At 36.1% G+C, this 26,000-nt stretch overlaps 1 protein-coding gene across 28 annotated transcripts in view; it reads left to right on the plus strand.

The window, feature by feature from the left end:
• SENP7 (SUMO specific peptidase 7) overlaps positions 1 to 26,000 on the plus strand; it is a 185,573-nt gene that overhangs the window by 67,106 nt on the left and 92,467 nt on the right. For 26 of the 28 annotated variants that reach the window (XM_086409127.1, XM_086408931.1, XM_086408961.1 and 23 more), the window contains one exon: positions 10,149 to 10,246. The exons of the other annotated variants lie outside the window; for them this stretch is intronic. In XM_086409127.1, the coding sequence (XP_086265253.1) occupies positions 10,149 to 10,246 (98 nt within the window). The remainder of the gene's footprint in view (positions 1 to 10,148; positions 10,247 to 26,000) is intronic. 28 annotated transcript variants of the gene reach the window in all.

Raw genomic sequence — 26,000 nt, forward strand, 5'->3', positions numbered from 1 at the left:
GACTGGCACTACTCATGGTCGGTGTTTTAAAAATGGAATTTTTTCTCAGATTTTCCAGTTCTCTGTTTGAGAATATACATATTGGTCTGCTAGTTTTATTGGTTTACATTTCTAACATAATGAAATACCACAGGTTGGTGGCTTAAACAACAGAAAGTTATTTTCTCACAGATCTGGAGGCTGGACGTCCAAGGACAAGGTGCGGGCAGGGTTGTTTTCTCTAAGGCCTCTTTCCTTGGCTTACAGATGGCCACCTTCTTGCTGTGTTCTCATATGGCCTCTTTTCTGTGCACACACATCCCTGGAGTTTCTTCCTCTTCCTATAAGGACACTAGTCTTATAAATTATGTTCCCACCCTTTTGACCCCATTTAAACATAAACTCCCTGTGTAAAGACCCTATCTTCACGTACATACATGTTAAAGGTTAGGACGTCAACATGTGAATTTTGAAGGGGACAGTTCAGCTCATAATGGTAGTATTTTAGGATAACAGACTTTAAGTCACCTTGAATATATGTATTTTTATGTTATAGACAGGAAAAATTAACCATTTATTAAAACTTGTTCTCAGAGGAAAGATTAGCTGTTAGTATTAGTTGCTTTAACATTATTTATTTATTTTTTTGTTTATTTTGACTGTGCTTCATGGCTTGTGGGATCTTGGTTCCCTGACCAGGAGTTGAACCCATTGAAAAGTACAGTTTTCTAGCCACTGGACCACCAAGGAATTCCCTAATGTTATTTAAAAATTTAGTTATTAAATAATAACATTTGTTTTTTATACAGGGTATAGACAAGGAAAATAATAAATGGGACTATTTCCTGAATGCAGTCACTACTGACAGTTTTTTTTTTTTTTCCCATTCCTTTCAAGAAGAAAAAAGCATGCTGCCCATGTATGACTGTACATTTTTTGATCATTGCTGAAGAGGGATCATGAAATACATTTTGTTCTGTGTTCTGCCATTTTTAGTTAGTAATATTTTAATATTTTTTTCTATTTTAACACATTTAGATGTACCTCTTTTACTTATTTTTTATTGGCTTTACAATACTCCCCAAATATACTATATCCGATAATTTAGTCACTTAGTGCACTGATATTAGACAGTTTGGTTGTTTCTAGAGTTTTACTAATAGAAATAGTATTGCAGCAACCTTTATTTTTCATAAGCAGGGAACCATTTTTGAGTGGGATTACTAGGTGTAAGGAAGTTTGTATATTAAATTTTTATAAATACTGAAAAATTATCTCAGAAAATTTGTACCAATATTTATTGCCACCATGAGAGATCCCATATTTCTACCAATTTACTAGTTAGTACTGAATGTTATCATGTAGTGAAATTGTTGCTAACAGAAGAAAAAAATACATTATTTTAGGAATATTTTATCTATATTTGCATATTTTATTTTATGCTTTGGAATACTGAATGGAGTAAAAATATATCATTTTAAATACACACAGTCTAAGTAAATGGATATGATTTGAATTTGTTTTCTTAAGAAGTGTCTTACTAAATGTGTGTCTTCCTCTACCCTTGGGTCATATAATCTGTCTTTAGTTTTTGGCCTTCAAGAGGCAGACATGGATCACCAGAGAGCTCTTTAGATATTAGGTCTCTATGTTATACAATCTGCTCTCTTCTCTTCCTTAACTCCTCTTTGTTTCAGCAGGTTTCTTTTCCTTAGAAGTAACAACGTATTTTCTCTTGTTCTCTCTGACCCACTAAGTGAAACAGGACCTCCTCAGCCTCCTCAGAGACAAATTTTCTTTTCTTATGACTAGTTTCCTACACTAGTTGGATGTCTTCTTTAGGATAGTGATACTTAACTTCTGGGAAATCTGCATCCTGTTTGAGATTTGAAGTGGCAAATGTGTCAGCACTACCTTGGTCCCTTGTTGCTTTAGATGTAACAGTATTTGTTAAATGTGCTTCATAGTTTGTAGACTTTGAGGTGGTACCAAAATCTTGCTTCATGTTTTCTCCCACACATCACCGTAGCTTTCAATGAAAGAAAAAGGGATAAATGCCAGTTTCCATAATCTTTAGCAGAATTTTAACTTGTTTATTTGTGTGGTTTTTTTTTACTGAGATATATAAAACAGATCTTAGGTATATAATTGGATGAGCTTTGACTAATGTAACATATGCAACCAATATCTCAGTGAAATAGAGCATTGTCATGAGCCTTGAAAGTTCAGTTTGCCCTTACCCTTGTATCTTTTCTTTGCCTGTTGTCTCTATTCCCACCCTGTTCTGGACAACCAATTTTTTAATTTCTATATTTGTAAGATACTTTTGCCTATTTTTTTCAGTGTATACTCTTTTGTGTTGCCTTCTTTTGCTTAGTAAAATGTTGTTGAAGCTCATTTTTGTTTTTTACCTATTAGTAGTTTGTTCCTTTTTATTGCTGAGCAATATTCTATTATATGAGTATAATGCAATTCATTTATCTAATTCTTCTGTTGGTGAACTTTGGGACTTTTAATTTGTTTTGCCCTGATGAACAATGGTGGTAAAATATTTTCATATTTTTTTTTATTAGAGTGTACTTGCTTTACAATGTTGTGTTAGTTTCTCCTGTACAGAAAAGTGAATCAGCTCTATGTGTACATTTGTTGTTCAGTCGCTAAGTCATTTTTTTTTTTTTATGTGACTTGAACAGGTGCTAAGTCACGTCCTACTTTTTTGCAACTCCATGAACTGTATATATAGCCCACTAGGCTCCTCTGTCCCTGGGATTTCCCAGGCAGAATACTGGAGTGGGTGGCCATTTCTTTCTCCAGGGGATCTTCCTGACCCAGGGATTGAACTCAAATCTCCTGCATTGGGAGGCAGATTCTTTACCACTGAGTCTGCAGGGAAGCCCATATTTATACATACATCTCCTGTTTTTTGGATTTCCTTCCCATTTAGGTCACCATGGAACACTGAGTAGAGTTCTCTGTGGTCTACAGTTGTTTCTCATTAATTATCTAATTTATACATAGTAGTGAAAATATTTTCATATGTTGATAAGCTGTTGTGTATCTTCTTTTTTGTTATGTGTCCAAATATTTTGCCCCTTTAAATATGTATTTTATATTTATTCTCAAATATATTTGACAGTGAATTTATATATAATTAAATTAATCCATTTTAAGTGATCTCTGAATTTTGACAAATGTATACATTTTTGCAACCACCAATGTAATAAAAGTGTATGTGTATTTGTATTTATTTATCAGTTTTTTCATGATGTAAAGTTCTATGAGCCACAGGATCTTTATGGACTCATAGGACTGTCATCACAGTGAAGATACTGTATGGTTCCATCACTCCAAAAAATTCCCTGGTGCTGTCCTCTTTGTAGATTCTTCTTATCCTCATCTATAATCTATGCTAACATTGTTTTCTCTCCTTGTACTTCTACATTTTCCAGAGTGTCACATGAGTGTAATCATGGAGCATGTAATGTTTTAATGTTTTGAGTGTTTTTTTCACTCAGTTTAGTGCCAGTGAGATTCATCCTTGTTGTTGATGAATAACAAACTATATCAATAGTTTGTTTCAGTTCAGTTCAGTTCAGTTCGTGTCCGACTCTTTGCAACCCCATGAATTGCAGCACGCCAGGCCTCCCTGTCTATCACCAGCTCCCAGAGTTCACTCAAACTCATGTCCATTGAGTCGGTGATGCCATCCAGCCATCTCATCCTCTGTCGTCCCCTTCTCCCCCTGCCCCCAATCCCTCCCAGCATCAGGGTCTTTTCCAGTGAGTCAACTCTTTGCATGAGGTTGCCAGAGTATTGGAGTTTCAGCTTTAGCATCAGTCCTTACAATGAACACCCAGGACTGATCTCCTTTACAATGGACTGGCTGTATCTCCTTGCAGTCCAAGGGATTCTCAAGAGTTTTCACCACCACAGTTCAAAAGCATCAATTCTTCGGCGCTCAACTTTCTTCACAGTCCAACTCTCACATCCATACATGACCACTGGAAAAACCATAGCCTTGACTAGACAGACTTTTGTTGGCAAAGTAATGTCTCTGCTTTTTACTATGCTGTCTGCTGCTGCTGTTGCTGCTAAGTCGCTTCAGTCGTGTCTGACTCTATGCGACCCCATAAACAGCAGCCCACCAGGCTCCCCTGTCCCTGGGATTCTCCAGGCAAGAACACTGGAGTGGGTTGCCATTTCCTTCTCCAGTGCATGAAAGTGAAAAGTGAATGTGAAGTCGCTCAGTTGTGTCCGACCCTCAGCGACCCCATGGACTGCAGCCTACCAGGCTCCTCCACCCATGGGATTTTCCAGGCAAGAGTACTGGAGTGGTTGCCATTGCCTTCTCCGAATATGGTGTCTAGGTTGGTCATAACTTTCCTTCCAAGGAATAAGCGTCTTTTAATTTCATGGCTGCAGTCACCATCTGCAGTGATTTTGTTTATCCATTCCCAAATGAACCATTGAAGGACATAAGGGTTGTTTCCAGTTTTTGGCAATTAAGAACACAGGTTTTTTGTGAGCAGAAGTTTTAATCTCTCTAGGATAAATACCTTGAAGTGGGATTCCTGAGTCATGTGGTAAGTATATACCTAACTGCCAAACTGATTTCCAGAATACCATTTTACATTTCCACCAGTAATGTGTGGCAACTTCTGGTACCAGCACTTGCTACTGTCAGTTTACTTAATTTTTTTTAATTAACAGAGTTTATTTTTTAGAGTAGTCTTAGGTTTACCAAAAAATTGAAGGGATAGTACAAACAGTACTTGTGTACTTACACTACTCTCCCCTACCCTCACACATAGTTTCCTTATCATTAACATCTTGCATTAATGTGGTACATTTGGTGAGCCAAATATGATATATTTTTTGATATTGAGATATAATTACCATGTAACATTGTGTTAGTTTTAGGTATATAACATAATTTGGGAAGGAAATAGCAACCCACCCCAATATTCTTATCTAGAGAATTCCAGGGACAGAGGGGTCTGGCAGTCTACAGTCATAGAGTCACAAAAAGTCAGACATGACTGATCAAGTATCCACACATATAATATTTATCTATTTAAAAATATTTTTCAATTTTAATTAAAATTTAAAAAAAATTTTTTTCATATACATACTTTATTTTAAGAAAAAATCTTGAAGAAAAGTTTGCTGTATGGCTTTCGCAGCTGGTGAATTTAACTACATTTCTTTTTTCTTAGTTTATTTTTAATTGGAGGATAATTGCTTTACAACATTGTATTGGTTTCTGCCATACAACATCATGGATCAGCCATAAGTATGTATGTCCCTTCCCTCTTGAACCTCCCTCCTACCCCCAAGCCCATTCTACCCCTCTTGGTTGTTATAGAGTACTGGGTTGAGCATTCTGTTATGCAGCTTCTTCCCACCAGCTTTCTGTTTTACATATGGTAACGTATACGTTTCAATGGTACTCTCTCAGTTCGACCACCCTCTCCTCACTCCTTTGTGTCTGGAAGTCCGTTTTCTATGTCTGCATCTCTATTCCTGCCTTGCAGGTAGGTTCATCAGTACCATTTTTCTCTATTCCTTACATATGTTAATATATGTACTTGTTTTGCTGACTTATTTCATTCTGTATAACAGGCTCTAGGTTCATTTATCTCAGTTCAACTGACTCAAATTTTGTTCCTTTTTATAGCTGAGTAATATTTCATTGTATGTATGTACCACAACTTGTGATTTATTTGTTTTTGGGATCAAGCCATTCTATCCAAGGGCTTCAGGAGAGTGTCAAAAATCTAGGAAGGGGCTTCCCTGTTGGTCTTGTGGTTAAGAATCCGGCTTGCAATGCAGTTTGATCCTTGGTCCAGGAAGATCCCGCATGGCTCAGGGCAGCGAAGCCCATGCGCCACAATCACTAAGCTCACGTGCAGCAGCTACTGAAGGCCACTCACCTAAAGCCCAAGCTCCACAAGAGGATCCACCACAATGAAAAGCCCATGTACTGCAGCTAGAGAGTGGCCCCCCACTCTCTGCAAGTAGAGAAAGCCTGCATGCAGTAATGAAGACCTAGTGCAGCTGAAAAAAAAAAAAAACAACCTAGGAGGACCATGAGATCTGACATTCTTTTCCTGGCTGGAATCTCCCCAGCTTCACTGTCGCTGAAAGCTGTAATGGTTGATACATATTTAAATTGCAAAATTATTGCCACAGTAAATTTAGTTAACATTCATCACCATACATATTAATAGTTACAATTTTTTTTTCCCCATGATGATATTTTTAAGATCTACTCTGTTCAGTTCAATTCAGTTCAGTCACTCAGTCTTGTCCAACTCTTTGCTATACCCATGGACTGCAGCACACCAGGCTTCCCTGTCCATCACCAATTCCCAGAGCTTCCTCAAACTCATGTCCATTGAGTTGGTGATGCCATCCAACCATCTCATAACTCTTTTAGCAACTTTCAAATATACAGTAAAGCTTTGTTCACTAAGTCAACATGCTGTACATTATATCCCCAGGACTTACTTATAACTGGAAATTTGTACTTTTTGACCATCTTCACCCATTTTCCCCAACTGTCAACCTCTGCATCTGGCAACCACAAATCTGTTCTCTGTACTGATGAGTTAAAAAAAAATTCTGCATCTAAGTGAGATCATATGGTATTTTTTCTCTGACTTATTTCACTTAATATAATGCCCTGAAAGTGCACCCATGCTATTGCAAATGGCAAGATTTCCTTCTTTTTTATGGTTGAATAATATTCCATGTGTCTGTGTGTTTATGTATATAACATGTTTTGTTTATCCATTCATCCACTGATGGACACTTAGATTGTTTACACCTCTTGGCTATTGTAAATAATTAATGCAGTGAACAAGGGTTGTCGATAATTTTTTCAGTTAGTGATTTGTTTCCTAAGGATAAATACTCAGAAGTTGAAGTGGAATTGCTAGATCATATGGTGATTTTTATAATTTTTTTTGAGGAACCTCTGTACTGTTTTCCATAGTGTCTCTGCCAATTTACATTCCTACCAGCAGTACAGAAGAGTTTCCTTTTCTGCTTATCCTTGCCAACTCTTTATGTCTTGTCTTTTTGATAAGAGCCATTCTACCAGGTGTGAGGTGATGGCTCACTGTGGTTTTGATTTGCATTTCCTTGATGTTTAGTGATATTAAGCACCTTTTCACATACCTGTTGGCCATATGTGTGTCTCTTTTGGGAAAATGTCTGTTCAAATCCTCTGCTCATTGTAAAATTATATGTTTTTGCTATAGAATTGTATGAGTTCTTTGTATATTTTAGATATTAACCTCTTATCAGATATGTGTTTCACAGATAATTTTTCCAGTTCTATAGGTTACTTTTTCATGTTGTTGATGGTTTTCTTTCCTGTGCAGACATTTTTTTAGTTTGATGTAGTCTGTTTTCTATTTCTGTGTACAAGCTATTTTCTATCTTTATGTACTCTAGATACTTCGTATAACTAGAATCATAGAGTATTTGTCTTTTTGTTACTGGCTTATTTCACTTAGCCTAATGTCATCGCTTTGGGAAAAGCCCTCTTCCTCCTGTGTTTCTCCTTTATTCTCAGATTACTATCATTTTCACAACACTTCTCCCACCACGTGTGTGTGGGTTTTCCCCCACCAAACAGTCCTCTGGGACATGAGCTGGGAGTCCTGCAGTTTATCTCAATTCTGACACTACCTGGAGATAGTTTTAGATCCCACAGGTTATGGGCTCAGTCTCAACACTGCTTCCACTCCACTTCAGATGCCAGTCACAAGTCCAGGTTGTCATCTGTGCTTCTGACCAGCTGGATATACATCTGAGGTTCCCATGACTTCCTCCTCAGGTTGGATTAATTTATGCTAGAACAGTTTACAGAACTCAAGGAAACACATGTGTACATATTCCAGCTTATTAAAGGACATGATAAAGAATATAGATGAGCAGCCAAATGAAGAGATGCATAGGGCAAGGTCTGGTGGGTCCCGAGTTGCAGGAGTTTCTTCTCTGTGGAGGCGGGATTGTTGCCTTCCTGGTATGTGGATGGGTTTCACCAGCCTGAAAGCTCTTCAAACCTCATACTGTTGGGATTGTAATGGAGACTTCCTCACATAGGCATGACCGATAATTAACTCTGTTTCCAGCTTCTCTCCCATCTCCAGGGAATGGGAGGCAAAGATGAGAATTCTAAGCTCATAATACTGACTTGGTCTTTCTGGTGACTAGCCCTTATCCAGAAGCTCACCTAGAGTCACTTCATTAGTACAAAAGACACTCCTGTCACCTAGGAAATTAACCAGGGTTTTAGAAGCCTTGTGACAAGAATTGGGGTTAAAACCAATATTATAGCAAAAGATGCTCTTATTACCAAGAAAATTATAAGGATTTTAGGAGTTCTGTGTCAGGAACTGTGGGCAGAGACCAATATGAGTATTTTTTATTATCTCACAGAGTTCATCCATGTTGTAATGTATATCAGAATTTCATTTTTTTTTGAGGGTAAGTAATATTTCCTTACTTACGTATATGCCACATTTTGTTATTATTGATATTATTATTGATGGGACACTTGAGTTTTTCCACCTTGTGGCTGTGGTGAACAGTGCTGCTTTGAACATGGATATATAGATACCTCTTTGAGGAAGACAGTATTTTTAAAAATTGAATTGTAGTTGATTTACATTGTTGTGTTAGTTTCAAGTGGACAGCAAAGTGATTCAGTTGTACAGATGTATACGTATTCTTTTTGATATTCTTTTCCATTATGGCTTGTTACAGGATATGAGTATATTCCCTGTGCTATACAGTAGGACTTTGTTGTTTATTTTATATGTAGTAGTTTGTACTGCTGATCCCAAACTCCTGCTTTTTCCCTCCTCTACCCCCTTTCTCCTTTAGTAACCATAAGTGTTTTCCATGTCCCTGAGTCTGTTTTGTGTTCCATAAATAAGTTCATTTGTGTCATATTTTAGATTTCACATGTAAGTGATATCACAAAGTATTTGTCTTTCTCTTTCTGCCTTATTTCACCTAGTACGATAATCACTGGGTGCATCCATGTTGCTGCAGATGTTATTTCATTTTTTTATGGCCAAGTAATGTTCCATTGTGTGTGTGTGTATGTGTGTGTGTGTGTATAAGAATCTGCCTACCAATGCAGGAGACGCAAGAGATGCAGTTTCCATCCTTGGGTTGCGAAAATCCCCTGGGAAGAAATGGCAACCTACTCTAGTATTCTTGCCTGGGAAATCCCATGGACAGATGAGCCTGGTGGGCTATAGTCCGTGGAGTTGCAAATAGTTGGACGTGACTGAGCACACACACACAACTCTTACCACATAAGGAAACTAATGTAAAGAGAAGATAAATAATTTTTTTGTCTAGACTCACACTGTTGCATATTAACTAAATCAGTTTTAACTGTTGTTTCTAGTTAGATTAAATTTAAACAGTGTTAATAAGATATCTGACTCTTTCATAAAGTTTCTCCATGTAACAGTTCATAGGGAATTAGTTGTAATCCCTTCTGCTGCTGCTAAGTCACTTCAGTCATGTCTGACTCTGTGCAACCCCATAGACGGCAGCCCAACAGGCTCCCCCATCCCTGGGATTGTCCAGGCAAGAACACTGCCATTTCCTTCTCCAATGCATGAAAGTGAAAAGTGAAAGTGAAGTCGCTCAGTCGTGTCCGACTCTTAGCGACCCCATGGACTGCAGCCTACCAGACTCTCCATCCGTGGGATTTTCCAGGCAAGAGTACTGGAGTGGGGTGCCATTGCCTTCTCCGTGTAATCCCTTCTAGTTGTTTATAAATGCAGTTACTTCAGAGTTGCAGATTCTATTTAATTTGACATGTAATTATTTTTATATTTCCTTAAACACATTTACCATCTTTTGGTTATGTAAGCTTTTGAATTTTAAAATGTCAATTTCCTGACTAAAGTTACCTTTATATTTTTAAATGTCTTTCTTCTATTATTTAGTGGGCTTTTGTTCCTCCACCAGCAAAAGATGCCAGGTTTTTTTGTAGATTGCATTTTTACCCCTCTGTGAACCTTTATGAGTTTGGCTGTTTATCTTTAATTTCTAAATAAAAAGAAAATTTAAGTGCCTTATAATTGTTGTGTTCTCTATTATTGAATTCCAAATTCCATTTTTTTTTTCCTTAGTGGAAAAGGAGCCTAAGAAATAAGGTCCTCTCTCTAGACCATAAAAGTAAAAAAGGTGTACGTGGTCATCCTGTCACTTCTAAGATATCACCAGAAAGGTAAGATACATGTATGTGTGTGACACAGGATGGTCTTTAAGCTATGTAGAGTGTGACCATGAATGATTCATTTAACCTTTTTGGGTCTCAGTTACCACAACTTCTAAAATACAGTGATTGACTTCAGTGGCCTTTATGGTTGCATCTAAGCTCTGACTTTCTGTGATTCTGTCATCTTAACTCCTTGTTTGTGTGTTTGGAACATCTGGCAAGATTTATCTAATAAAGCAAGGGTTATATATAAACTCCTTAAAATGCTGGGTTCATCATTTGTGGTCTGTAGTGAAAAAAACTGCTCCAGTTAGCAACTGCAGTCCTATAGTCATAGTATTAATGAGTAATGGATATGCTGAAATTAGATAGCTGTGGGATTCAAATTACAATTTTTACTAGAAGGAATTCAGAGCTAAATTTTTAGTATTAGATAACAGTAAATGCTTAAAAAGTTGTAATTTTGCAAAAGAGTATATTCTTTAAGGACAGTAAATGAATAAAAAATGATGGTAACAAAGTAAAAATTAAAATTATTGGGAGTTGGCACAAGTTAGATGACTAACTGGAATTCTTGAACTTATATCAGAGCTCTTTGTAAGCTATTTAGTCTGAATTCTCACCTTTCAAGTGAACTGCCCTCAGTAAATAAATGTATCAGGGACTCTCTGTCCTACCAATATTTGCTTTCCCTCGCTCCTTCCCTTCCTTCCTTCCTTTTTTTCTATAGTTGTCCTAGTGGGTATGAAATGATGTTTCATTGTGGTCTTAATAAATGTTTCCTAATGACATCGAGTGTCTTTTTACGTGCCTGTTGGTCATTTGTATATCTGTGGAGAAATGTTTGTTTAGATCCTTTTCCTGTTTAAAAATTGTGTTATCTTTTTATTGTTGAGTTTAAGAGGTGTTTTTTTTTTTTCATCTTCTGGAGACAAGTCCTTATTAGATATATGGCTTGCAAGTATTTTCTGTCACTCAGCTTTTCACTTTATTGATGGTGTCCTTTGAAGCACAAAAGTTTTTTTCACTTTGATGAAATCCCATTTATCTATTTTTCTTGTGTTTCTGTGCTTTTGTTGTCATATCTAAGAAACTGTTGCTTAATCTGAGGTCATGGTGATTTACTCTTGGGTTTTCTTCTGAGAATTTTTATAGTTCTAGCTCTTAGATTTAGGTCTTTTATCGATTTTGATTTAATTTTAGGTATGGCATGAGATAGGCATCCAAATTTATATCTTTGTTTGTGAATATGCAGTTTTCCCAGCAATAGTTGCTGAAGAGGTACCAGTTTTTCTTGGCTACCTTTGTTGAAAATCAGTTAACGTTAATATATGGGTTTATTTCTGGATTTGAGATTCTAGTCCATTGATCTATATGTCTGTTTTTACCTCAGTACCACTGTGTACTGCACACTGTATGGTAACTTTGTGGTAAGTTTTGAAATCGGAAAATGTGAGTCTTCCAACTTTATAGTAGTTTCAAGATTTAAAACAATTTTTAAAAAAAACCTTTTTTTGGCTTTACCATGTGACATGTGGGATCTTGGTTCCCTGACCAGGGATCAAACCTATGCTCCCTGCAGAGGACGTATGAAGACTTAACCATTGCCAGTGAAGTCCCTTTTCAAAATTGTTTTGGTTGTTCTGGGCTTTTTGCATTTTTAGCTGAATTTTATTTTTTTAAAATATTTATTTATTTTATTTTGGGGCTGTGATGGGTCTTTGTTGCTGTGATGGGTCTTTGGGCTATCTCTAGTTGTGGAAAGTGGGACTACTCTTCATTGCTGTGCATGGATTTCTCATCGCAGTGGCTTCTCTTGTTGTAGAGCACAGGCTGTAGACACATGGGCTCAATAGTTGCAGCTTGTGGGCTCTAGAGCCCTGGCTCAGAAGTTGTGATGCATAGGCTTAGCTGCTCCTCGACATGTGGGATCTTCCCAGACCAGGGATCAAACCAATGTCCTTTGCATCGCAAGATGGATTCTTAACCACTGGACCACCAGGGGAGGAGCTAAGGAGCTGAATTTTACAATCAAGTTGTCATTTTTAGCAAAACAGCCAACAATTTTGATGGAGGACATGTTGAAAATCTGCAGACCAACTTGGGAAGTATTGCCATCTTAACAAATTAAGTCTTGTGGTTCATGAATATATTTTTCCATCTATTTAGATCTTATTCAATTTCTTTCAACAATATTTTATAACTTTCAGTGTGTCTTGGACATTTATTGTTGAACTTATTCCCAAGTATTTTCTTCTTTTGATGCTCTTATGAATGGAAATGTTTTCTTAAATTTATTTTCAGATGTTTCATTACTAGTGTATAGAAATCCCATTGATTTATATATATTAGCCCAGATTTATATACTGTGACCCTGTTTGTCTTATTAGTTCTAGAAGTTTTTAGTAGATTGCTTGGGATATATATACAAGATCATGTCACTTGCAGATAAATATGACTTTACTTCTTCCTTTTCAGCTGTAGGCCTTTAATTTTTTCCCCCTTGCCTGATTGTCCTAGTTAGAATATACAACGTATAATGGAAGGGTCAGACACGACTGAGCAACTGAACTGAATGGAAGTGGTGAGAGTAGAAATCTTTGCTTTGTTACCAGTCTCAGAGGGAAATCGTTTAGTATTTCACCATTAAGTATGATGTTAGCTATAGGTTTTTTATAGATTCCCTGCTATGGTTTAAATGTCTGTATATTCCAGCAATCCGTATACTGATATCCTAATACCCAATGTGATGATATTTGGAGGTGGGGCCTTTGAGGGAGTGCTTCAGATATGAGGGTAGAGCCCTCATGAATGGGATTAGTGCTCTTTTTATAAAAGAGACTTCTCAGAGTTTCCTGGTGCCCTCTACCACATGAGGACACTTTGAGGAGTCTGCAGTCTACAGCCCAGAGGAGGGCTTTCACCCGAGAGCTGACCGTGTTGACTGGCACCCTAATCTTGGACTTCACAGCCTCCAGAACTGTGAGAAATAAATGTTTGCTATTTGTAAGCTGCTGAGTCTGTGATGTATTGTTGTAGCTTAAATAGACTCAGACATGCCCTTTTTTGTGTTGAGGAAGTTCCTTTGTGTTCTTAATTTGTTGGAGGCTTTTTGTGATGAATGTGTGTTGATTTTGTCAAATGTTTTTCCTGCATTTATATCATATAATTTGTATCCTTTATTAATATAATATATTACATAAATTGATTTTTAGATCTTAAACCAACTTTCTATTCCTGGGATAAATCCCACTTTATCTTGATTTATGATCCCATTTATTTGTTACTGGTTTCAGTTTGCTAGGATTTTTATTGAGGATATGTATGTATGTATTCAGAAGGGAAAATAATCTGCTGTTTTCTAATGTTGTCTCTGTCTGGCCTTGGAGTGAGACTAATAATGGCCTTTAAGATGAGCTGAAAAGTATTCTGTCTTACTTTGTTTTCCAGAAGAGTTTCTGAAGGATTGTGATTAATTCTTAAGTGTTTGATAAAATTCACCAGTGAAGCCATTTGGTTATTGGTGGTGAATGTGCTTGCATGCATATGTGTGTGTATCTGTGAAGCTTTCAAATTACACAAATACAGATTTTTGCTTGTTATAAGTCTTTTGAAATTTTCTACTTTTTAAAAATGAGTCAGTTTTGGCAGCTTCTGTTTTTCTAGGAATTTGTGTATTTTAAGTTATCTAATTTGTTGGCATACATTTGTTCATAGTATTCTATCACTGTTTAAAATTTCTGCAATATTGCTGGTGATGACTGTTCTTTCATTCCTGATTTTAATAATTTGAGTGTTTTTTGTTTTTTGGTTCAGTCTACCTGGATAATTGTAGATTTTCTTGATCTTTTCGAAGTACCAAGTTTTGGTCTTATCAGTTTTCTCTGCAGGTTTTCTATATTTAATTTCATTTATTTCCACTATAATCTTATTTTCTTCTTGATTTGGACATAGTTTGTGCTTTTTTTATAATTTCTTAAGATATATAGTTAGGTTATTGATTTGAGATCTGATATCTGTCTTTTCTAATATAGGTGTTTAGTTTTAAATTTTATTCTGAGCACTCTATTAGGTGCACCTCATAAGTTTTGGTGTTTTGTGATTTTCTTTTTTTAAGCAAAAGTATTTTCTAGTTTCTGGTATGATTAATTCACTTGCTTTGAAAGTGTGTATTGTTTAATTTCTATGTATTTTTAAATTTCAAAGATATTCTTTTATTGATATAATTGACATATAACATTATATTAGTTTCAGGTATGCAACATAATGATTCTACACTTGTATATATTGTGAGGTGATCACCACAATAAGTATAGTTGACATCTATCACTGACAGTCACAATTTTTTTGTGATGACAAGTTTTAAGTTTTATATTTTAGCAGCTTTCAAATATACATTATAGTATTATTAACCATAGTCACAATGCTGTACATTACATTCTGATGACTTTTCTGTTGTTGTTAATTGAATTCCATTGTGATCTGAGAATGTTTTATATGATTTCACTTCCTGTAAATCTACTGAGGTTTGTTTGTGGCCTGGCATATGGTCTTTCTTGGAGAATGTTCCATGTGTTTGAGAAGAATGTGCATTTTGTTTCTATTTATTAGAGTGCCTCTAGATGTCTTTTAGATTGAGTTGGTTGATAGTGTTATTCAAGCCTCTGTGAATTTTTTTGTCCCATTGTTCTATCAAGACGGGGGTTTTAAATGTTGAGCTATTATTATTGAATTGTTAATTTCTCCTTTCTGTTAGTTTTTGCTTAATGAGTTTGTCGTCTTATTATTATATATGTATTTTATAGTTGGGCTTCCCAGGTAGCACTAGTGGTAAAGAACCTACTTGCAAATGCAGGAGACAGGAGACATAGGTTTGATCCCTGGGTGAGGAACATCCCCTGGAGGAGGGCATGGCAACCCACTCCAGTTTTCTGGCCTGGAGAATCCCTGTGGACAGAGAAGCCTGGTGGGCTGCAGTCCTTAGGGTTGCAAAGAGTCGGACACCACTAGAGTGACTGAGCACGCATGCATGTTTATAGTCAGTGTATCCCACTGATGAATTAACCCTTTTGTCAATGAATTATTCCTCATTGTTTCTACACACACTTGATGTTATTTTTTTCTTTAAAGTTTATTTTGTCTAATACTGGTATAGCCACTCTACCTGTCATAAGGTTGCTGTTTGCATGGTATACTTTTTCCATCATGTTACTTTGAACCTATTTATTTCTTTGAGTCCAAAGTGTGTCTCTATTCGAGGCATACAGTTGGATCTTATCTTAGTCTTTTTCGACTACCGTAACAAAATACTATAAGAGTAGGTGGCTTATAAACAGAAACATTTATTTCTCATGATTCTGGAGCCTGAGAAGCCCAGGATCATAGTACCTCCAGATTCAGTATCTGATGAAGGCTTCCTGGTTCACGGATGGACATCTTTTTGCTGTGTCCTCAAAGAGTGGAAGGAGCCTTCTCTTGAACTTTTTTTTTATGAGCACTAATCCCATATATGAGGGCTTTACCCTCATGCTCCTCCCAAAGTCCCCACCTCCTAATACCATCACTTTTGGGGGTTAGAATTTAAAAATATGAATTTTGAGTGGAGACATACATTCAGAGTGCTTCCTAGGTGGAGCTACTGGTAAAGAACCAGCCTGCCGATGCAGGAGACGTTAAGAGACTCGGGTTTGATCCCTGGGGCGGGAAAGTCCCCTGGAGAAGGGCATGACAACCCACTCCAGTATTCTGGCCTGGAGAATCCCATGGACAAAGGAGCCTGGTGGGCTACAGTCCATAAGGTTGCACAGAGCTTGACACAACTGAAGCGACTTGGCACACATACACACATACATTCAGAACATAGAAGATCTTGTTTTTTATTTTATCATAAGCTGCTTTCACAGTCTCTACCTTTGATTAGGTTACTTAATCTATTTACATTTCATGTGAGTCAAGGTGTCAGCAAGGCTATGCTTCCTTTGAAGGCAGTAGGGAATGATCTGTTCCATGTCTCCCTCCTCTTTTCTTCAGGCATTCAGTCCTCCATATTTACACATTTTCCCTGTATGTCTTCATATTGTCTTCCTTTTGTGTATATCTGTTTCTGCCATTTTTATAAGGACACTACTCATAAGATACAAGCATACTCTGTTTTATTGTGCTTCACTTTATTGGCACTTTGCAGATACTGCATTTTTTACAAATTGATTTTATAGTAATTGTGTCCCTCCTACTGTCTCATTGGGACTTCTCCTTTGTCTTTGGATATGGGTTATCTTTTTTGGTGGGTTCCAGTGTCTTCCTGTTGATGGTTGTTCAGCAGTTGTGATTTTGATGCTCTCATAAGAAATGGTGAGAGCGCGTCTTCTACCCTGCCATCTTGAACTGATCTCTGTTTTTCACAAACTGAATGTTGCAGGCAACCCTACATTGAGCAAATCTATCGGCACCGTTTCTCAAAAAAACATTTACTCACTTTGTGTCTCTGTGTCACATTTTGGTAATTCTTGCAATATTTCAGAACCTTTTCACTATTATAATATTTGTTATGGTGATCTGTGATCAGTAATTTTAAAAGTTGAAATATAATTGACTTATAATATTGAATTAATTTTGTGTGTATAGCCAAGTGATTCAGTTGTATATGTTTTCAGATTATATTTTATTGTAGATTATTAGAAGACATTGAATATAATTCCCTGTGCTATACAATAAATCCTTGTTGCTTATCTGTTTTATGTATGGTAGTTTGTATTTGTTAATCTCATAATCCTTATTTGTCCCTCTTTTCCTTCTTCTCCTGTTTGGTGACCATAAATTTGTTTTCTGTTTCTGTGAGTCTTTTCTATTTTGTGTATAGATTCATTTGTATCATTTTTTATATTCACATAGTACTTGTTATTCTCAGTCTGAATTGTATCACTAAGTACAGTATTTTCTATGTCAATCCATGCCTTTGCAGATGGATCTTTCTTCTTTAGGACTGAGTAATATTCTATTGTATATTTGTACCACATTTTGTTTATCTATCCCTCTGTCAGTGGACATATAAGTTGCCTCCATATCTTGGCTATTGTTAAATAGACCTTTAGTGAACATTGGGGTGCGTGTATCTTTTCAAATTATGATTTTTTTTTTGATTTATGTTCAGGAGTGACAGTGGTGTATCATACGGCAGTTCTGTTTTTATTTTTGTATTTGTTTTAATGAATCTTCATACTGTCCTTTGTAATGGTTGTACCAGTTTATGTTCCAACCAAAAGTTTAGGAGAGTTTCCTTTTCTCTACACACTCTCCAGCATTTATTGTTTGTAGATTTTTTGATGAGTAGCCATTTTGACCAGTGTGAGATGATACCTCATTGTAGCTTTGATTTGCATATCTGTAATAATTAGTGATGTTGACCATCTTTTCATATGCTCCTTGGCCATCTATATGTATTGTTTGGATAAATGTCTAATTTGGTCTTATACTCATTTTTTGATTGGGTTGTTTGATTTTTTTTTTTTTTAATATAGAGCTGCATGAGCTGTTTGTATATTTTGGAGATTAATCCCTTGTCTGTCTCATCACTTGCAAATATTTTCTCCCATTCTGTGGGTTGTCTTTTTATTTTGTTTATGATTTCCTTTGCTATGCAAAAGCTTTTAAATTTAATTAGGTCCTATTTGTTTATTTTTGTTTTTATTTCAATTACTCTAGGAGGTGAATCCAAAAAGATACTGCTGTGATTTATGTCAAAGAGTGTTTTGCCTATGTTTTCCTCTAAGAGTTTTATAGTGTCCAGTCGTACATTTAGAGCTTTAGTCCATTTTGAGTTTCTTTTTGTATATGGTGTTAGAGAATGTTCTAATTTTATACTTTACATATAGCCATCCAGTTTTCCCAGCCCCACTTATTGAAGAGACTGTGTTTCTCCATTGTGTATTTATTGCCTCCTTTGTCATGGACTAATTGACTATAAGTGTGTGGATTTATTTCTGGGCTTTCTGTTCTATTCCATTAATCTGTATTTCTGTTTTTGTGGGAATATCTACTCTTCTAATTACTGTAGCTTTGTGGTATAGTCTGAAGTCAGGGAGCCTGATTCCTCTAGCTCTGTTTTTCTTTCTCAAGATTGCCTTGCCTATTTGGGGTCTTTTGTGTTTCCATACAAATATAAAATATTTTTGTTCTAGTTCTGTGTAAAATGAATACTACAATGAATAAAACTGCTATGTGCACACTCATGTACAAGTGCCTGTATGGACACATTTTTATTTCTTTTGGGTAAATACCTAGGAGATGGGTTGTTGAGTCATTGAAAGTACATTTTCAACTTTGTTAAGAAACCGCCAAATGTTTTCCAGAAGTAATTGTGTCAATTTACATTTGCACAAGCAATGCAGTAGAGTTTTACTTCCTCAATCTTCCTGTCAGGACTTGTATGGTCAGTCTCTGTCATCATCCCTTATAATATATGTGTAGTGATATCTTTTTTTTTAAGAGCTATGTTAAAAAATTTTTTTGTTTGTTTTGGCTCTACTGAGTCTTGGTTGCAGCATGTGGGCTATTTGTGTGGGTTCAGTGGTTGCAGCACATAGGCTTAGTTGCTGTGTGTGGGGTCTGGTTCCCTGGTCAGAGATCAAACCCATGCTCTCTGCATTTGAGTGCAGAATCTTAGCCACTGGATCACTAGGGAAGTCCCATGTGGTGATATCTAATTGTGGTAATAATTGCATTTTGTTGATGAATGATGATATTGAGCATCTTTTCATGTGTCTGTTGTTATTTTGTATATTTTCTAAAGTATCTGTTGAAATATTTTGCTCCCTTTCCCATTTTTTGAAAAGACAAACTGTTTTTAAAAGACCAGAAAAATGAGATTAATGATATTGAGCATCTTTTCACATACATATTGGCTATTCGTGTGTCTTTTCTGTGATGTGTTCATTTATTTTGTCCTTGAGGAGGAAGGACACAAACCTCTACCCCGCAGTGGTTCTCTGACTGGGGCCATAATTGGACAGACAAAATACAGATAAATAAAAGAAAAACAAACAGAATCTATTCAACACATGCAGTGTGCATATACATGGGAGAAATTCTATAAAGAGTAACTCAAAGGAGTAGTTACAGCTTAGGCTTATATAATGTATTAACAAAGGACAATAAATTTCTAGAGAAGTGATAAGACAGAGGAAAAAGATTTGCTATTCCAAGGATGGCGAACTGTGGAATAGAACGTATATGGGGGAAACTAATAGGAGATAATGTTTGATTAGTAAGGCTTGTTATGTGAATTATATTCCTGGGCTGATAAAGAGTCTCTGGTGATAAATAGTGTAAACCTGCTTTTAGGCAAGCAATGAGTGGACAGGGAGCCTTTTTGGCATCTACTCTCAGTTGCTTTCAGTTCAAAATAATCCTTGTGCCAAAGAGGCATGTTTTGTGGTAGCATATTTTTATTTCCTGCACCCCCCCCTTTTTTTTTGAAGGACAAGAAATACTAAAATTAAATTATGAAAAAAGAAACTAAAACATTGCCTTCATTCCAGCTGTCAGTTTCTAGAATCTAAAAATAGGACACCATGTTTTGAGAAGTGATTTTTTTTTTTTCCTGAGTTTTGAATTTAGCCAAGTTTAATATTTATGCATTCATTGAAAAACTGCTTTTGTTGAAAAATTTAAATTGAACAAAATTTGAAAAAAAATTTTTTTTCTATTGTGGTTTTGCTGAGTTTTTTTTTTCATAATTACAGATTTTTACGTGTATGATAAGTACTACAGAAGAAATGTGATATAATTTTTATTTTCTGGGAGTGATAATTTTTAAACTTTGAGTACATCAATCAGCAACTATTTTCCCTTGTACATTAAATGAATAGTAGAGTAATAATTCATAGCTTAGAAGGGGACATTTTGTAAATAGACTGTTGGATGATTCTAAAAAGCTTAGGTGAGAACTTCCCTGATGGTCCAATTGGCTAAGACTCTGCTTTCCCAATGCAGAGGGCCCTGGTTGGAGTCCCAGTCAGGGAATTAGATCCCATTTGCTGCAACCAAGAGTTTGCATGCTGCAATGAAGATTGAAGATCCTACATGCTGCAGCTAGGACCTATTGTAGACAAGTAAATAAATCATAGTAAAAAAGAAAAGCTTAGATGAGACTTCCCTGGTAGTCCAGAGGTTAAGACTCCTCGCTTCCACTGCAAGGGGCACCAGTTTGATCCCTGGTCAGAAAACTAAGATCCCACTAAGATCCCTTAAGGTGTGGCCAAAAAAAAAAAAAAAAAAAAGCTTATGCATGTATTTTAGCAGGGATGGTATATATATCATCAATAGAATGTTGGGTTAGGTGGAGATCTTCATTTAGCTGTCCTCTACTCTTTATTTTTATTGTGAAATATAATGCATCTACCAAAAAATGAATAAAGGGTAAACTGTTTAATAAATTATTTATTATAATTTAATATGTTTTTATATAACCACCATTCAGGTATAAAATAGAAAATTAGCCCAGAAATTCCATGTACCTTTGTAGTTACAACTCCCTTTCCTGTCCTTTAAAACTAACCTGTCTCCTAATCTTACTTTTTTGGGATAGTATTGCCACCTAAGTGTGTCTCCCTAAATACTAAGTTTAGGTTTTGAATGTTTTTCTTTATTCTGAATTTAAGTTTCTATTTGAATATCTGTAGAAATAATAGGGCTAGGTGGAATTGTAAATTGATACAGCCACAGTGGAGAACAGTATGGAGATTCTTCAACAAACTAGGAATAAACCTACCATATGATCCAGCAATCCCACTACTGGGCATATACCCTGAGAAAACCACAATTCTAAAAGACACATACATCCCAGTGTTCATTGTAGCACTGTTTACAATAGCCAGGACGTGGACGCAACCTAGCTGTCCCTCAACAGGTGAATGATAAAGAAGTTGTGATACATATATACAATGGAATATTACTCAGCCATAAAAAGGAACAAATTTGAGTCAGTTGTAGCAAGGTGAATGAACCTAGAGCCTGTTATACAGAGTGAAGTAAGTCAGAAAAAGAAAAACAAATATTGTCTATTAATACACATATATGGAATCTAGAAAAAATAGTACTGATGAACCTGTTTACAGAGAAGAAATGGAGATGCAAATATAGAGAATGGTCTGGTTGAAACAGCAGGGGAAGGAGAAGGTTAGACAAATTGAGAAAGTAGCATTGACATATATAAACTATCATGTATAAAACAGGTAACTAGTGGGAAGCTGCTATATAACACAGGGAACCCAGCCTGGCACTCTGTAACGACCTAGAGGGGTGAAATGAGAGGGGAGGGAGGCTCAGGAGGGAAGGGAAATGTATATAAATATGACTGATTCACATTGATGTATGTCAGAGATCACTACAGCATTGTAAAGCAATTATCCTCCAATAAAACATAAATAAAAATGAGATCCTGATGCTTAACTAAATAGAGTAACAAACCCTGGCTAATAGTGTGAGGTATATTTATTTGGATTATTCTTTTCAAACTGGAATGTGTTTTATAGATGATTTTTATATTCTTAAATAAATATTAAAGGGATTTTTAAAAAGAATGCTAGGGCATTTAAATATAGAAGTTTTAAAAATTTACCTTTAATTAGAATATTATTAGTCAGATTACAATAAAGCAAATTTATGAACGTGAAATAAGTATTTTCACAGAGAACCCAATTGTCTTTTTCACTTAGAACCAATAATTAGAATTACCAGTAAAATCACCAATGGTAATTCTTTTTTTTTTTTAACTTTTTGTGTTGGAGTATAGCCAGTTAGTAATGTGGTAGTTTCAGGTGAACGTTGAAGGGACTCAGCCATGCATAACATGTACCAGTCGTGATTCTTACTTGATTTGGGTGAATAGAAAAATGACATTTTCCAACATTGGAGATTTTCATATTTAACAATTTTTAAATTACCGTTAGGATATTTTTTCAAATAATTTAGCAGATTACTAATAGTTTTCTAATCAGACTGAAAAGTAGAACTTATATATCCTTAGGATTTTACAAGTGTTTTCATTTGATCATTTAGAATTTTAAGTTATACAGTTGTAAAACCTTATAAAAGAGTAATCCTGAATGTAAAAAATAGTTTCTTTTCACTAATTAATAGTTTTTTGGCTAGGTAAGCATGTTTACTGTTCTTTACAGAATAAATTGGTTGATATTTCTCTACATAAATAGTGTTTGCCTAGCATAAAAAATAGAAATAAAGACAAATAGAAAGCAGGAAACAACACAGCCAGCCATCCTTAAAATTTAAAGTAGAAGATTTTAAGAGACCAATAAGTAACATTCTATTAAGCGGTTTTATCATGGTATATACTTAACCATTCTGCTATTGCTGGGATTTTAAAGTTGTTTTTTTTTTGCTGTTATAAATAATACTGTGATGAACATCTTCATGCATGACTTTTCCCCATACGTTTTGTATTTTTTTGGTACAGGATTCCAGGTGTGGAATTATTTTGTTAAGAATAACAAACATGCGAAATATTGTTAACATTTTCCCACATTTATGCTTTCTCAGTCTTTCATTCATATATTTAAGTGCATATCACATATGCACATTCACATACACTTTTTCCAGAACTATTTGAGAATAAGTCACAGACATCAGGCACTTTACCTTTGAATACTTTAGCCTGTACTTCTTAAAAACAAGGAATTCTTTTACATGATAACCACAATACATCATGAAGAAGATTTATACTAATTTCTTTTTTAATATCATTTTTGGCTTTTAATTACATTAAAAATATTTACTTTATTTATTTGGCTATGTCGAGTCTTAGTTGTGGCACACCTGGTCTTCTTTGCATCATGTGGGATCTTTGGTTATAGTGCACAGACTCTCCAGTTGCTGCACACGGGCTCAATAGTTGCTCTGTGCGGCCTTCAGTAGTTATGGTACACAGAAACCTGACTAGGGCGACATGTGGGCTTATTTGCTCCATGGCATGTGGGACCTTAGTTCCCTGACCAGGGATCCAACCCTCATCCCCTGTACTGCATGGTGGACTCTTAATCTCTGGACCACCAGAGAAATCCCTATAATAATTTCATATTATCATCTCATGTAAAATCTAGAATCAGAATTCTCTAAATGTCTCCAAGATGTCTTTTTTTTTAAAATCTAGGATCAAATTGAGGTTCATGCATTATATTTTTTGGTTTTTATGTCTCATTAGTCTCTTAATCTTAGAATAATCCCACCATCTCTTCACCCTCTTAAACCATGACACTGACTTTTTTGAAGAGCTCAGGCCAGTTGTCTCGTAAGATGTCTTATATACTAGATTTTAAAAATTTGTCTAGGTTTGGCCTTATGATTAGGTCCATGTTACATTTTTGGCAAGAATGCTTCCTAGCTGATGTCATTTGCTTATTGCGTCATATCAGAGGATACATAATATCTCCTTGTCCCACTGTTGGTAGCCTTATCTTTGACCACTTGGTTAAGGTGCTAGCTGACAGATGTTTAGTTACAAAGATGCCTTTTTCCTTCATAATTAATAATTGTTTGTGAACCTGATTATCTGTTTGCATTGTGCTGACATCAAGGTGGCTGAGCACTAATGGGAAAAAAATGACAAAACAGAGTATGTTTGTGGCATTATAAATTCATAATTATTAATCTTACTGGATTTCTCAATCCCAAGATAATCCTACTGTGTTTTGCTAGTCGTCTTGTGTTCCCCCTCTACACAATGAAGATTTGAAGCCTTTTCTCTCCTCAACCCTGTATTCCTTTACCTTTCATATCACTCTGAAAAAATGATCTTGGTTTCTGGAAGAAGGCCATCATAAATCAGCACAGTGGAGCAGTTAAGAGTGCTGTCAACAGAGTTGAGAGTGTGTGGCTCTGGATCCCACTCTCACTATTCAACCCATTTTACTGTGGGCCAAGTTATTAATCATTCTGTCTTGGTCTTCTCAGTTACAGAAGAATAGTTACCTTTGTACCTCATGGAGTTTCTGGTGTTCAGTTGCTCAGTTGTGTCTGACTCTTTGTGACCCCATGGACTGCAGCACGCCAGGCTTCCCTGTCCTTCACCATCTCCTGAAGCTTGGTCAAACTCATGTCCATTGAGTTGGTGGTGCCATCCAGCCATCTCATTCTCTGTCATCCCCTTCTCCTCCTGCCTTTAGTCTTTCCCAGCATCAGGGTCATTTCTAATGAGTTGGCTCTTTACATCAGGTGGCCAAAGTACTGGAGCTCAGGCCAAAGGACTGAGCTTCAGCATCAGTCTTTCCAATGAATATTCAGGATTGATTTCCTTTAGGATTGACTGGTTTGATCTCTTTGCAATCCAAGATACTGTCAAGAGTCTTCTCCAACACCACAATTCAAAAGCATCAATTCTTTGGCACTCAGTCTTCTTTATGGTCCAACTCTCAAATCCATACATGACTACTGGAAAAACCATAGCTTTGACCTCATGGATTAGTTGTGAGGATTAAATGAAGTAAAGCATTATAAAGGGCTTAGCGTAGTTTCTGGTATATCGTGCATGTTCAATAAATACTAGCTCTTTTTATGCCACTTCTTAAGAAACTTAATTATAATGTTAATTATTCTGTCTCCTGTATCATCAATGTCTCCTACTTTGTTGAACTCTTTCCTGTAAGCACTTAAACTTACACAAATATTTTCAATCTTAAGCTAAGTAACCAATAATTAACTCAGAAGACCTATCTTGAATCTTACATTTATCCTCAGTCCTTGTCCTATATCGGAGAAGGCAATGGCACCCCACTCCAGTACTCTTGCCTGGAAAATACCATGGACGGATGAGCCTGGTGGGCTGCAGTCCATGGGATCGCAAAGAGTCGGACATGACTGGGTGACTTCACTTTCACTTTTCACATTCATGCATTGGAGAAGGAAATGGCAACCCGCTCCTGTGTTCTTGCCTGGAGAATCCCAGGGACGGGGGAGCCTGGTAGGCTGCTGTCTATGGGGTTGCACAGAGTCAGACATGACTGAAGCAACTTAGCAGCAGCAGCAGCTTGTCCTGTATCCCCCTTTCATAGCTCTGTGTCAACTGCCTACATTTGCTGTATCCATGTCCCTTTTCTTCTTTCCTGTTTCTGCTCCCACCATTCCATTAAATTATCCCTAAGTCACCATCACCTCTGTAAATTCATTATTTTTTCTCTTCATGTTTTCTTTATTCTTCACAAAAGATCAAAGTCATCTTTTTAAAAATACAGCTATGATATCATCATTCTTTTATTAAAACTAGGGGATTGATACTGTTGTTGACATTAAAGTTTCAAATCCTCAATATAATCCACACAGTTCTGCCTAACTGCCCATCTTTATACAAATTTCCTCTTCATTCTAAGCACTTGAGCCAGGTAAGTCCTTTAATTTTCTTGAACAAACTTTCCTCATGTCTGAGCATTTACATTTTATACTCCTTTTTGAACCGCTCTTCATTTTCCACTTGTTTCCTTTGGATAGTTTCAACTTCAGTAAAAGTCATATTCTTAGTAAAACTTCCCTTATCTGGTTCAGTAGAAATGCAGCATCTGTACTTTTTGTTCATATTGCTCATTACAGTTGTAATTAAATAGCTAATTGGATAATTCTTCCTTGAAATGTAACCTCCACAAAGGCAGGAACTGTAATTGTTTTGTTTGTTGCCAATTGTTTTGCTAGAAGGTATTTGGTAAGTATTTGTTGGATGAAGAATGAACTTTTATTCATTCATAGCAATGTCTCTCATCTT

The sequence above is a fragment of the Bos grunniens genome, chromosome 1 (assembly GCF_055505025.1).
Source record: "Bos grunniens cultivar Pamir isolate PY7600 chromosome 1, Bosgru_T2T1.0, whole genome shotgun sequence".
NCBI lineage: Eukaryota > Metazoa > Chordata > Mammalia > Artiodactyla > Bovidae > Bos > Bos grunniens.